The 15,331-nt window shown below is 40.8% G+C and overlaps 1 protein-coding gene across 1 annotated transcript in view; it reads left to right on the top strand.

Annotated features, from left to right (window-relative positions):
• PIEZO2 (piezo type mechanosensitive ion channel component 2) overlaps positions 1–15,331 on the top strand; it is a gene marked incomplete in the record, with an annotated part of 2,710,318 nt that overhangs the window by 2,243,149 nt on the left and 451,838 nt on the right. The window contains 1 exon segment of the mRNA XM_044067359.1: positions 10,757–10,924. Within this exon segment, the coding sequence (XP_043923294.1) occupies positions 10,757–10,924 (168 nt within the window).

Here is a 15,331-nt window from a genome sequence, read left to right as displayed (position 1 = left end):
TCAAACTCCACTCGTGCAACCAACATGCAAGGCCTAAACCTTGTCTGTGACATTAACAGAACTTGTTAGTGAGGTAGATTTGTTCCCATAGACTCCCCCATCTGTGGAAAAGACTCCCTCTCCATGTCAAGCAGAGGGAGTCTATTCCACAGATAGGGGAGTAGACTCCCTCTCCATGTCAAGCAGAGTACCTCTCAAGCCCTCTTTAAGAAGAACCTGGATGACTGGATGGGAAACAGAAAATACATCCCTGGGATCAAACCTGTGTCCCTGCTGGACAGGGGAAACAGGTGCTCACTTTGAGGAAACATGGGCAAAATTCTTGGCTAGGCTTATAAGGGCCTCTGGGCCAATAGCCTAGTATCATCCTATGAACCTGTGAAGAAGTTCCAGACTCATCCATTTTGTGGCAGAAGGTGTTTACATGGTCTCTCTCAGTTAGGAATCACTCCAGGCAGCTGAAAGTGTAGTTATTTATTGGCCAGAGGGCACTGGAGTTAGTTTTCAGGTTTTTTCTGTCTGCTATAAATTAGGCACATGATTAGTGGGACGCTGTATAGCAGAAAACCTATAAAACTATTACACAGGACCTTAATTTTTAACACAAAAAGACTTTTCATGACGCTAAGCTTAAGATAATTTATTTAGTGCATCAAACAGCACTAATATCAGATCTGAGCACTGTCTAACATCTAACCCTAGACAACACTCAGTTCACCCCTGCAAAACCATATCCCTAAACCATAATAGCCCAATCCTAATACAGGTCCTGGCAACATGGATTTGCAATTTCTAATGTCTCTGTGGCCATCTTGGTAGATATGGGCATCCTGAGACAATGTAACAATTGTCTTTTGTACTCTAGTTGCCTTCCCTTTATATTAATTTGACCATATATCTCATTTCCTCTCTGTTTTTACTCGTTTGGTGTGAGTAAGCACAAAATTATCATTTTGTGAAATCACTCCCCTTCAACTATTTAAATTTATTGGCCACCCTACTGTATTCCATAGTACCAGAATACAAACGTGACCACCCCCTTTCAATCTATCTTTCTGTTTTAAAAATAGTGACTCTCCACTAAAACTTAACTTTTCAGGCAGGTAAAACTTAAGTTGCCTAATCCGCGGTGGTGCAGCAGTAGCGTTGTTGCCTCACAGCAAGATGTTCTCCCATTTGATTCTCATCTGAAGTACAGGGAGTGCCTTCTGTGTGGAGTCTGCATGTCCTCCCCATGGTTGGGTGGGCGTTCGAAAGACATGCGTAAATGGGCGTGCCTTCGTTGAAGGTTAGACATCGAGCTGGAACCTCGGTGTTTTTGAAAATCTAACTGCCAATCATTAGCTGACCGGAGTTCCGCTGTGGTGACCCCTAACCAGGAAAAGCCAAAACACAAACAACAACAGGTAAAACTTAAGTTACCTACTTTCACATCTAACTCCTCTAGTGCACACTGCAGTGTTTCGGATAAACCATTTTTTTTCATCTTACCTTTAAGCATCCCTGTGACTAGCACTTGCTTTAAAACCTGCTGGAAGCAGTAGGAAGTCTTAAACTGATACAAGCACTCAACTCTCCTTGTTAATAAGGAGAAATTAATCATAGGCACTAACAGCCTGTAATTGAAAAGAACCTTGGTAAGGTAAGGGAAAACAGTTCTTGTACTTTACAAAAAAAAGCACCAAACTAGGCATGTCCAAGGGTCAGCTTCCAGTGATTTCTCCTGTCCAGCTGGTGAATCTGGGCATACTGGGGCAATGCAGCAATTGCCTCATGTACACAGACAACCCTCTCCTCCTACTACAACCTGTGAGAGATGCACTTATATAGCCAAACTGGAAGCAAACTCTCTCCACCCAAGATTGTGCTAGACAGTCAAGAGGTGAAGGTTAATACCCACACTACACCTCAAGCAACACATAGCCCTTCTAAACCCGCACCACCAACACTAAACCCACATATGTGGAGGCCCTTAACATTATCCTGCCCAAGCAAAAAGGACTTCTGAAGCTGAAATCCAAACAAACACCAGTCACAACCCAAAGTGTCACATAGCTCACAACACCAGTGTGCCACCCAACAACAGCCCCTAATGCAAGACAACATACCCAACACTTTAGTCATAGGTGACTCAATAGTCAGGCACATTGATGTCCCACTCACCATGCTGAACAAGGAGAAGATTGAAGTCAGCTGCCTGTCGGGTGCCAGGATCTGCCACATAACGCATGCACTCAAGTCACTCCACAACAAGTACAAATATGACTCTGTCATTGTCCATGCTGGAGTGAATGACTTGAGATGTACCTCCCTGGACTACATGAAAAGAGACATGGAAGAGCTCTCGGATCATGTGGCCCAGGCAGGTATGACCCTAGCCCTGAGTAGCATCCTGCCTTCACCCAGAATGATACCACAGTATAAGGACAAAATGATTGACTTAAACAATTGGCCAAGCTTCTGATGTCATTCAAAGGGGATCCAGTATCTGTCTGCCTGGGATGACATGATCGACAGACCACGATGCTTTGCCATATATAGTCTGCACCTGTCGCCCCTGGGATTTAGGCTACTGGCTTAGGCTCTTGCCACCCCTATAATGCCTTTTTTAGGCAAAGTTCAAAGGACAAAACCACCACCATAACAGGTACAAGCATGCAAATTCTGAAGGTAATGCTACTCAATGGTAGAAGTCTAAACCTCAAAATGCACTCTCTCGAGGCACTCCTAAAAATGGAGAACATCAGTATCTGTGCAGTAACTGAGACCTGGTTCAAGGCTCCAGAGAGCACCCCTGCAAGATCAGGCTACAACTCCTACCACACTTTTAGGCCACCAAACCAGGACCGAAACACTAAAGGTGGAGGAATGTCCATATTCACCAAGGATACTCACAACACCAGGCTAGTTGCCCAACACAATGCATCTGAAATTCTACAGGTGCAACTAACACTAGGTAAGACTGCAATTCAAATTGTAGCTTGCTACAGCTCCCCCACCATGCCCCAAGATTCTCAATACACCTTTCTAAACATACTGGAAAATATTGAGATACAACCAGACACCCTAATACTGGGTGATTTCATCTACCCTGCCATTAACTGGGAAAACTACTTGTGTACCAACACCTTTGCCCAACGATTCTTGAAATTCATAAATTCTAATGCCCTGGATCAACTAATCCTTAGTCCCACCAGGGGCTCCAATATCTTAGACCTGGTCATTACCAACATGGGAAATTGATGCTCCACACCTATGGTCACCCCCTCATTGGTCAGGTCTGACCATAAGCTAATCACCCTTGACATCCACATCCCACCCCCACCCTACCCCCCAGTAAGGAAATCTCTGTAAAAAACTTCTCCAAAGCCAACTTCATGCTACTCAAGTCAGAAGTGACAAGCTTCATGACACCCATGCAGACGGGAACTGAAAGTTTGTCTGCTGAATCCTACACTAAGGCACTGTACGAGTACATCCACTCATGCATGAATCGTGCCATCCCCAATAGAACTAAGATGCTCTCCTGCAAAAAAAGGAAGACAATCTGGTGGTCCCTTGCCATAAACAAACTTTACAACAAAAGGAAGAAACTGTTGCAGAAAAGAAGAAAATCCCAGGATGCAAAAAACTTACTTACAAGCCTCAGTAAGAAGCTGAGATCCCTCATAAAATCCTCCAAAGCTAGTTATGAAAATAAAATTGCCAAAGATTCCAAAGACAACCACAAGGCACTCTATAGCTATGTCAAGAATCTAAATGGCAATGCTCAGATCTGCTCTGAGCTACAACAGCATTAAATATACTGATCCCAAGGATATTGCCAATATCTTGGCAGATTGATTCAGTGCAAACTTCACCCCCCCTCTCACCCCCTAAAGAGCCCATCTCAATGTCCAAAAGATTGCCAAATTCCAGTAATAATGGCCACACAGGTAAAAAACACACTCTCCAAAGCTGAGAATACAGCATCCATGGGACCAGATGACATCCCAGGCTGTGTACTACATGAACTACAAAATGAACTGACATTTCACCTAAGTGGCCTGTTTAATCATAGCCTCACCTCAGGCTTCATGCCCACTGAGTGGTGCACAGCTACAGTTATCCCACTCCACAAGTGGGGGATCCACCTTGAATCCCGGGAACTACTTCCCCATCAGTCTGACGAGCCTGATCTCCAAGGCTATTGGAACGTATTACCATGGAACTTATAAACAAAGACATTGGCAACCTTCAAACAATGGACCACATGCAGTTTGGGTTTGTGAAGGGCCAATCCTGTCTCCTGAACCTGATTTACTTCTTTGAGCCAGTCTCCAGAGCTGCGGACAAGGGTAAGGTGGTCCATACAGCCTATCTAGACCTCACCAAGGCCTTCAACACCATCCCCCACTCTGGAATCATAGAAAAACTTACTAACCTAGGCATTAATCCCTACATCACTCGATGGGTTGCCAACTGGCTTACTGACAGAACCCACACTGTAAAAGTAGCTGACTCTACAAATCCAGCACCAGACAAGTGACAAGTGGAGTACCTCAGGTTTCAGTTCTGGAACCGCTCTTGTTTGGCATCAACTTCTCTGAAGTACAGGCCAACACTAAGGGACTGTGGCTAACAAAGTTCACAGATGAATGCAAACTGGGAGCCATTATTGAATCACCAAATGATGTGCATATTCTACAAAATGGCCTTACAGAAACAGATGTTTGGTGCCAGAGCCATGGGCTCAAGCTCAATGCCAAGAAATGTGTAGTTATCCCCTTTGTGAAAAAACATGTACCCCATTAATTATAACATAGTTGGCAGTACACTAAACACCAAAAGTGTGATAAGAGACTTAGGGACACAGGTGGACAGTGGTCTCAACTTCGATAACCACATTGCCACAACAGTCAGGAAATCCTTCTATGTGGCTCACCTCATCACTTAGGGCTTTTCATCCAGAAAAAATGAGGTCATTGTCCCACTGTAGTCATCCCTCATTAGACCCATTATAGAATACAATGCCCCATTTGGTATGTACCGCTCAAGACATCTGCAACAACTGGAAAGGCCGCAGAAATAGCTCACTAAAAGAATGACAGGCCTAAAGCAGATGCCCTATGCTGACCATCTAAAAAAACTCCAGCTATACTCTGTTGCATATTGTCTACTCATAGGCAATCTCTGCTTAACATAAAGGCCATGTCAAACCCAGAGCAGTTGGACATGCTACACTTAAAGAAATCCCAGTCCCTCAGAGCCACACACTCCAGGGATCTATACCTTGTCATCACAATAAACAAAACATGCTGGAGGGATAGGTTCCTGATCCAGAGACTCCCCAGACTCTGGAACAGACTGCCCATACATATCAAGCAGAGCGCCTCTTTGGCCCTCTTCAAAAGGAACCTTGATGATTGGATGGGAGACAAGAAATTCACCCCGGGGATCACGTCATTCACCCTGCTAGACAGGGGTCCAGGGAAGTAAATAGTGTGGGAAGAAATAGCCAGGGAATTGTTATGGCTAGGCTTGTATAGGCCCTAGGGCCAATAGCCTAGTACCAGCCTATGAACCTATGACCCTATGAATCTGGTAATCGTTTAGTCCTGAAAGAGACTAATACAGTATGCAAGAGATGCGCATCTCACTTACAAACAAGTTTGTCAAGAACACACATGCACACACACGCACACTACATCCTTCACACATACTGGTCACCAGACATATATAGACCTTCTTATGCCGAGACACTTAAAAGAAACCTTTCCAAACTTCAAAGACCTCCTAAGCTATCAAACAGAAAGATCATCAGGAATCACTAAAGTACACATCAAAAGCAAAATGGCAAAACTACCATCAGAGTGAAAAAGTTTCAAAGCAGCTTTAATGTGTTACTGTTCAATGCTAAGAGCCTAAACAACAAACTCCATACCCTTCAAGAACTCCTCTCTCTGGAGAATATAAACATCTGTGTTGTGATCAAGACCTGGTTTAAAGCTGTAGAAAGTACTCTGGCAGTACAAGGCTGCATAGCTTTCCACACATTTACACCAACAACACAGACTGGGGCCAAAGATGGAGGGCTGTCAATTTGTGTTAGCAACAAACATACCTCCAGGTTGGTTAAACAGGATAATACCATGGAGCTCGTCCATGTGCAAGTCACCATAGATAATGTCCCTTTCCATATCACGGCTAGCTAGAGGTCACCATCTATGGAACAGGTTGTGCGCACTCCAACCAGAGGATCAAACATATTCGACATAGTACACACCAACATGGGAGAGCATTGCCCCCCCCCCCCCGGTCACATCCTCATTGGTGAGGTCAGACCACAAAGATATCTCCCTTGAAATAAAAAGTACTTGGAAAACCCAGCTAAATCCATAACAATTAGGAATGATTCTAAAGCAGACTACATCATATTAAGTGAAATTCTTGGCTCTCCCAATCCCGGAGAACACAGCTAGCTATGCAGAAATACTTACATACATCCTTTACAAACTTCTAAATGGCTGCATTCAGGGTGCCATACCTACCAGAAATAAGCCCGTCTGTCACCAAAAAACAAAATCCAGTGGTTGAATCCTTGGCTCTCCCAATCCCGGAGAACACAGCTAGCTATGCAGAAATACTTACATACATCCTTTACAAACTTCTAAATGGCTGCATTCAGGGTGCCATACCTACCAGAAATAAGCCTGTCTGTCACCAAAAAACAAAATCCAGTGGTTGAATCCTTACCTTAACTGGGTATATAACAAAAGAAAAAAGTCAAGTCCAAAATCAGAAAGAGCAATTCTCACAGATATACAAGCTCTCTTTTTCAACTAAACAAGAAACTAAGAGGTCTAATAAAGTCCCAAAAGGCCAATTACAAGGTCAGGATAGCCTCAAAGGATATGGACAATCACAAAGTATTCTTCAGTTCTGTCAGGAACTTTAAGGGTAACACTCAGCAGTGTGCCAAACTGGTGGTAAATGCACAACCTTCATAATCAAAGTTATATAACGAATCTACTGGCTGATAAATTTAACTCTAACTTCACTGCCCCTCCCCTCACTACCCCCAGTGAAATCCCTTCTAGCATATCCCCGACAACTATAAACACTTAGCAGCTCCTGGTGGCACTCGCTAAGGCCAAAAACACTTCCTCAGTGGGCCTGGGTAATATCCCCAATAGGTTATGTGCCTGGTGAATAGAGGACCGCAGTGGTCATCCCTCTTCATAAGAGTGGATCATCAGCTGACCCCCCTGAACTGCAAGCCCATCACTCTTGACAAGTCTAATAAACAATTCCATGGAATGAATTATTATGGAAATGGTCAAGGACACTGGCATCCATTAGACACTGGACCCATCTCAGTTTAACTTTGTTAGGGGATGTTCTTGCCTACTCAACCTTGTTGACTTCTTTGAGAGAGTCACCAAGACTACAGATGTGGGGAAAATGGTGTATACCATCTTCCTGACCTGGCCAGGGTGTTCAGTACAATACTCTACTCAATGTGTTATTGATAAACTCTCAAAACATAGCATAAATCATTGCCTAACTTGCTGAATTGCTGACTGACACACAGATAGGACCCAAGAATTCAAGATTAGTGAGACCACCTCCACCAGGAGACTAGTCACCAATGGAGTACCCCGGGGATCCATGCTGGGCCCATTATTGTCTGGCATCTACTTCTCTGAAGTCAAGGCTAATGTCAAAGGACTCTGGCTCACCAGGTTCACAGATGACTGTAACTTGGGAGCTATCATAGATTTCTCCACAACACCAACATCCTACAAGTGGGTCTATTACAAATAAATGGCCAGTGCCAAAGCCACAGATTAAAATGCAACATGAAGAAATGCATTATAGTGCCCTTTGGGAAATTATCCACCCAAACTAACTTCTCCACCGATAAAACACCCCTAAGAGATTATACGATAGGGATCATGGAACATATGTAAACAATAATCTGGCTTTCAACCAACATGTGGCCAAAATAATAAGAAAATATGTGTCTCAAAGGATCCCTGCACTATGTAATAAACTCATTTACACAAAACACAGTTCATCAATGAACCTATTCAAACAAAACCTTGATCATTGGATGGGAAATACACCCCCCAGTCTGGTCCTCAAGTCTCTGTTGGACAGAGATCAACAGTAAGTAAATTAATTACCAACAACCCCCCCCCCCACATACCCCTTAGCTCTCTCCTTTAGTAACATACCCCACCTAGGAACTCAGGGACAAAACTGGGTTGGGTTGCATAGATAGACTTGTAAAGGCTTTGGTGGTCTTTAGCTTACAATTAACATATTAGCTGTAGGAATGTCCTGTTCAGCATTAGTTCACAGCTTTGTACCCACTGGGTTCCTGTTCCTCAAGATCTTGCATTGCATTAAGTGGGAAACTGGAGAATGAGAACATAAATGAATAATGTTCTTGTGCAGTGTTAGATAGCTCTATATTGTGCCATACTTTACCAAAGAAGCAGGAACAAAAAGCTTTTAAGCAATTCACCAAAACTGAGAGAGTACCAAAATGTTTAGTAATAATAAAGTAAAAATGTTACCAGCATCCTTAATCCAGAACCTGTTTCTGGATCACTATTTCCAGCACCTCAACCAATGGGTGAAAGAAACAAGGTGGAAGTTGCCTGTGTTACGTTTAATTAGCCCTTAACGTTCCACAATAAGAACATATGCCTTTCATCATTGCTGTGTTCTTAATATAAGTGGGAGGGGCTTATTGTGTTTGCAGACATTCTTAAAGCCATATGCATGGTTCCCATTGATAAATGCTGAATAGTGCCAATGTTGTGATATCTACAATTATGATATGACTTAACTGTAGTGAGGGCATAAACTGAGTTGTTTTGGTTAGAGTGATAGAAGAATGGGTAAATATGGGACTACTGGGTAAGATGGCTGCCAGAATCAGAAAACTAGATATTGAAGGCATTACCCCTAATAACTTCAGAAACCAGAACAAGAGTATATTTGTGTTGCATGCATCCAGTGTTATAGCCATGATGCAGACATTTGACGCCTACACAGAATTTTCTTGGATCTTTCAATGCTGTTGCCTCCAATTTCTACAAGTAGTCCCTTTTACCCTCCTTCATCGTTGCTCTTTTTGGGCCTTGATCAGTATGCTGCAGTTGTGCTGACTTGCTGTTTGGTAATCTCCCAGATGTTGTTCCCCAAGAAAAAACCCAATGCATCTTAAGGTTGCACACTTCCTTATTCACCCATCCAAGTCACAGCCTTTTTCTGTATGCATTCTCAGTGGGTCCCAGCTGCATGGAGCGTGGTAGTAAATAATTCCTGATCTTTATCCAGAGATTTGGGAAATGAGGGCAATGTTGAAGATAAAGATGCAGTCTGAATGATAATCAGCAAAAGGGAAATAGTTCTTGACCGGAAATAGTTGGAAAATCACCTTCCACAACAAAACTGTGCAACTACAGAGTCCATGACAAATATTTTAAATATTCTGAAACTTTCATCATGAAAAAAATATATTAATATGAATATTCCATATGGACATAAATAGCAACTGTAGATGCTTTTTATTATCTCACGATCAATGGTTTACTATAAATTAAATATATATGTATTATAATTAAAAAGTACCAGTCCCACTCATTTTTTTTCTTCAGAACAGTATCATGGTCTGCATACATGAAACAAATGTTCACACACAAAACACTGATTATTTTTCAAAATCCATAGTCCAGACGCAGAAAAGTGAGGCACGCATTTTTGTGTGTGTGTGTGTGTGTGTGTGTGTGTGTGTGTGTGTGTGTGTGTGTGTGTGTGTGTACATAATTTATATATACATAATAGAAATGTTTTACATATATATATATATATATATATATATATATATATATATATATATATATATATAAGTTTGATTATGGTGTGAATTTATTGCATGCTGTTGCTTTTGGTAATTTTCAACAGTGGTTAAAGGGGACCTATCCATCAACATTCTCATCAGTTAAAGTCGTTGTCAAATCCTGCCCCTTAACACCATCCACATAACCTTAGGTCAATGTTTTAGCCCCAAGGCTACTACTGTTTTGGATAAATAGTGTGAAATATTATTGTGTGAACGATTCACTTATTCCATTTTATAAGAACCTAGTTACAAGGGCATATTGAAACAAATTAACTTCAGACAGTTTTACAGCTTTACCGCTTTTGCATTAGAGTTAGTATCAGTATTCTGGAAGTCAGGGATATAAATTAATGATCTTGAAACTTTAATTTGTTTCTCTGTTTTTGTTAGAACAAGATAATTTCAGTATTATGTAAGAATATTTATGAAGTATTTGATGGTTCCCTGAATACCATCCTGAAAATAACAGGACACCTGAATAGAGTAAATAACTTATTAAGTATTTTACAGATTCCAAACTGGCCATCTGTTTCATGTATGTCATGTAATATTAAAGAGGTTTGCAGGTATATGAATATAAATACTATACTCATTAATTGCTAGTCCTTTTTCTTTGTATGAAGACTTTATTATCTGCTCTTTAGAAGTGTGTGCTTCATTAAAAACCTCTTTTGCAGCTGCTTTTGTTGTGTTTCAAGCCTTTGTTATTATTATTATTGTTATTATTATTAACATTAGCTTCATCATCATCATCTTTATTGTTATTGTCATCATCATCATCATGTTTTGTTGTTGGTGACCACATTATCTGGTTCCATTGTAACTGTCCCATTGTAACCATTTGTGTTATGCTGCTAGCTGCTACACCGAAGCCACCATGCTCTTCTCACGGCAGTCAACTCTAGATGATTTAGATGGACCTGACACTGTTCCTAAAACAAGTGAGCGTGCTCGACCTAGGCTTCGTAAAATGTACAGCATGGACATGTCCTCCTCCTCAGCTGAGAGTGGCAGTATAATATCAAGGTGCTTAATTCATGCATGCTTTGTAGCGATATTTAGCCAGATGTATGCATTCCATTAATTCGTGCATGTTTTCTTTTGGCAGTCTGCAGGTTTTCCTAAGTTTATTTCTAGTATTAAAGACTGTGACTCTAATGCATGCCTGCAGCATGGTGTAGTGGGTTAGTGGGTTAGTATATACAGTGCAAAGATAGAAATTTGAATCTGAATCCCTGTTGGGTTTATAGGTGTTTACTAGGCAAATAACCACAAGGCCCTTTTTAAGCCTAGCCATGCATCCCTAATCTCTGACAAGTTCTGGTACCCTTGATAATTTTTATGCAGGAGCTTGAGAGATGAAACAATTACAAGCAGGGGTCTGGGAGATGAATTATTTACAGGCTGCCTGTGTCCATTAGAGACATAGATGCCAAATCAGGGATGAATTTCCTGTTCCCCATTCAGTTGTCCCAAGTTACACTTAAGTTGGGTTAGGGACATGCTCTGCTTCACATGGGTGGGGGCCTGTTCCAGAGAAGGGGTAGTCTCTGGGATATATACCTGTCTCTCCATCAGGTCTTATTTATATCACAGGCAAGGTTTAAGTCATTAGAACTGATAATTTTGGTGCTGTTTATTTTGCAGATATGCAGGAGGTCCATCCGAGTGGGGTCTGGCAATGTCTTGTATGCCAGGCATAGATCTCCCCTCAACAGCCTGTAGGATATGGCCTTGAGACAGTCTGCATAAGATATGTTACTTATGCCCTGTAAAGAATAAATCATATGTTTATTTTTTATTTTATTTGTATTTGTTTTCTGGGGTAGAGCACTGATCTCCATGGATTTTTTTCAGACTCAGATCAGGAGTAGTGTCTGGGTAAGGGACATGCCCCAAGTCCCACATTTAGGCAATGGAGTCCAAGGGAATCAAACATTGCACCATTGAACTACAGGAAACAGCTCATTAATAACTGCTTAATCTGCTAAACCAACTGCCAGGTTCATACAGATTGGAGGACATGAGATTCAAACTTGCAACCACAATCTACATCCACACTCTAACCTTGACAGCTACCTGCCTAGCTAACACATCTTGACTACAAATCAGTTAGCATTCCCTGCATTATTTGTACCTTTAAATAAGTCACTGAAAAAAAGAAGCACCCCCATTCATCCCAAGTAGTTCTAACCATTCAGAAAACTAACAAATTAATATTGCTGCTTTCTATTCAGTATTTATTTGAATCACTTGTTTTAGTATCATCTCATAGCAACTTTCAATAATTTTGTTGAAATTCTACTAAGAATTTAAAAAATAATTTGCAAGGTAAAATTATAAAGGATTCAGAGTATCTGTGATGCAGAATTTCATTTTAGTGTATGATGCATTTGATGTTTTACCAAGTTTATTCAGTTCCATTGTGAATTTACAGTGCTGTTTTACTATGGCAGAGTAGTTCTCCATTACAAGACAGTGCACTATTAAAATACAGTTGCCTTTTTCCATGTTTCTTCTGTTAAGTACAAAAAAGCAGCCCATGCAGACATATAGAATGACTGTCATACATTTCTGATAGAAATTAGAAATGTTCTTAAGGCTTCTGCTGGTTAAATGTGAACTCTGGAGATTTCACAACCAAAGGCAACGTAAAAGCCAGGAAAAAGTAGCATCGAAAGTTCATTAAAAACAAACACAAGAGGTCATATTTTCATCTTCAGATTAAATATTGTTGTGCAATAGCACAGATAGCTTTTTACAACACATATGCGATTATTGAATAACTGGCTTAATATATTGTTCCAGCTCCTGAAATGGTAGTAGAAGTGCTTTTACAATTTCCATTAAAATCACAAGCAGATCAGAAAAATGACATCTAGCTCCAGCATAGTAGTTAGTGTGCTCATTTGTCATGAAGCTAGGAACCTGCCTCCGAATGCCATCAGGTTTCTCTTACATACTGCACGAGTCATAGAAAGCATGTTCCTTGTGCTTCTAGGCCTCAGCCTGATGGCTTCAGAGGGATCTCCTGACTGGCAAAGGAAAAACATAACCCATTGCTAATGTGTATTGTTTGGAAGCCACATGGGATGCAAGTTCTTTACAAGCTGCTTGGAAATCTTTTTTAGTTTTAGCATGCATGCTTATTTATTGAACTACTGAATAAAGCAACACATTACTAGTTTGATGTGTACAAGTTTAAGGGAATTTGGTTCCATTGTTGCTTCTGCATGCTGTTCTATGCTGCCATTACTAGTCTCATCTTTGTGTACCAATGGATTACCAGGCTTTGTTGTACCTGAAAATCAGTACTGTACGTTCAAGTTAAGCCTTCAGAAGGTAACTTCAAGCACTTATTGTGTGTGATTAAAACATAACTTTAAGTAATCAGTGCTGTTGTGTAATGGCATCATACCAGTAAAAGTTAAAAATATTACACACACTTTGAAAGAATTATCTGCACCAGAAAACTGTGTGGTTAAACAGTAATGAGCCACCCTACTGCCTACAAGACAGTATTCATCGAATAAAGGGGTAAAGTAAATATTCTGCAAGGGGTAAGGGGGAAAACAAATCTCTTGTAAGATCTCAATTCAGAAAATATCATACTGGCCATACTTTGTTACATTTAATGTGCACCCGTTTTTGTCTTTTTGATGCTGGTGTTTTGTCATGCTTTGTTACATTTAATATACACCCTGTTTCCTTTAATGTTGCAGATTCCAGTAAATTAGTTGCTTTCTATCACACCATAACAGGTCACAGAACATGACCTATTTTTTTTTTGGCTGGTAAACTCTCTTAAAAAGGGAGTAACCCTCAAAGGTGCATAGAATGGTGGAGAGCTCAGTTTCCTACAACTTGTATTCTTAAGCCTTTTGTTGCTGTATGTGCACAGATTCCCTTCAGAAACTCGAGGTTTCAAAACTTAGAACTTCAAAAGGCCGAGACCAAAAGATCACAATTTAAAAACTTTGAACATTCTGAATGGTGATCACCGTACACCACAGAATAGTATATTTACCGTTTTCCTCACTGTAGCGTGATCTCAGACTTGGTATATTTATTTAGCAGGTGTTGTGGGGGGAGTCCAGGGTCTTGGCCTTTTGAAGTTTGAAGCTTTGAAACTTCAAGCCTTAGAAGTAAATTCTTGTACACACACACAAACACATATATATATTTTATATATATATATATATATATATATATATATATATATGGGTCTAGGACATTTCACTGAATGCACATTTCACTGAAACTCAAATGACTGAACACAAATCACTGAAAGCACAATTCATGGAAAACTCAATTCACTGAAACACATTTCACTGAAAGTTATATATGGCCTTTTCCACACTGTAGTGCGACCCTGGAGTTAGTATATATATATATATATATATATATATATATATATATATATAGTAAAGGGGTTGTGGGGGCCCTGCCCCCCACATCGGGAGGTGTGGGGGGGGCATAGTCCCCCACATATTTTAAGTATATATTATGTTCGGAAAAGAATAATATATTGGAATTGCAAGCATCCCCCACACCCCCCTTACTATATATAGTAACTCCAGGATCACACTACAGTGGGGAAAAGGCCATATATAACTTTCAGTGAAATGTGTTTCAGTGAATTGAGTTTTCAGTGAATTCAGCTTTCAGTGAAAAGTGCACACTAATTTGAGTTTCAGCATGGAGGTGTTTAGGTGAAATGGCAGTGGAGTTTTTAACCAGATTCTTTAATGAAATCTTAGAAAGTGAGAGGATGCCTGAGGAATGGAGAAAAAGTGTTTTGGTACCGATTTTTTAAGAATAAGGGTGATGTGCAGAGCTGTAGTAACTACAGAGGGATTAAATTGATCAGTCACAGCACAAAGTTATGGGAAAGAGTAGTGGAAGCAAGGTTAAGAAGGGACGTGATGATTAGTGATCAGCAGTATGGTTTCATGCCAGGAAAGAGCACTACAGATGCTATCTTTGCTCTGAGAGTGTTGATGGAGAAGTACAGAGAATATCGGAAGGAGTTGCATTGTGTTTTTGTAGACTTAGAGAAAGCATATGACAGGGTGCCTAGAGAGGAGTTGTGGTATTGTATGAGGAAGTCAGGAGTGTCAGAAAAGTATGTAAGAGTGGTACAGGATATGTACGAGGGTAGTGTGACAGCAGTGAGGTCTGCAGTGGGAGTGACGGATGTGTTTAAGGTGGAGATGGGGTTACATCAAGGATCAGCTCTGAGCCCTTTCTTATTTGCAATGGTGATGGACAGGTTGACAGACGAGATCAGACAGGAGTCCCCGTGGACTATGATGTTTGCAGATGACATTGTGATCTGTAGTGAGAGTAGGGAACAGGTGGAGGAGACCCTGGAGAGATGGAGATATGCTCTAGAGAGAAGAGGAATGAAGGTCAGCAGGACTAAGACAGAAT

The sequence above is a fragment of the Protopterus annectens genome, chromosome 3.part1, assembly GCF_019279795.1.
Source record: "Protopterus annectens isolate FY-2018-M chromosome 3.part1, PAN1.0, whole genome shotgun sequence".
Classification (NCBI taxonomy): domain Eukaryota; kingdom Metazoa; phylum Chordata; order Ceratodontiformes; family Protopteridae; genus Protopterus; species Protopterus annectens.
The sequence above is the reverse complement of the archived record's forward strand: the minus strand, read 5'-3'. Positions and strand labels throughout refer to the sequence as shown.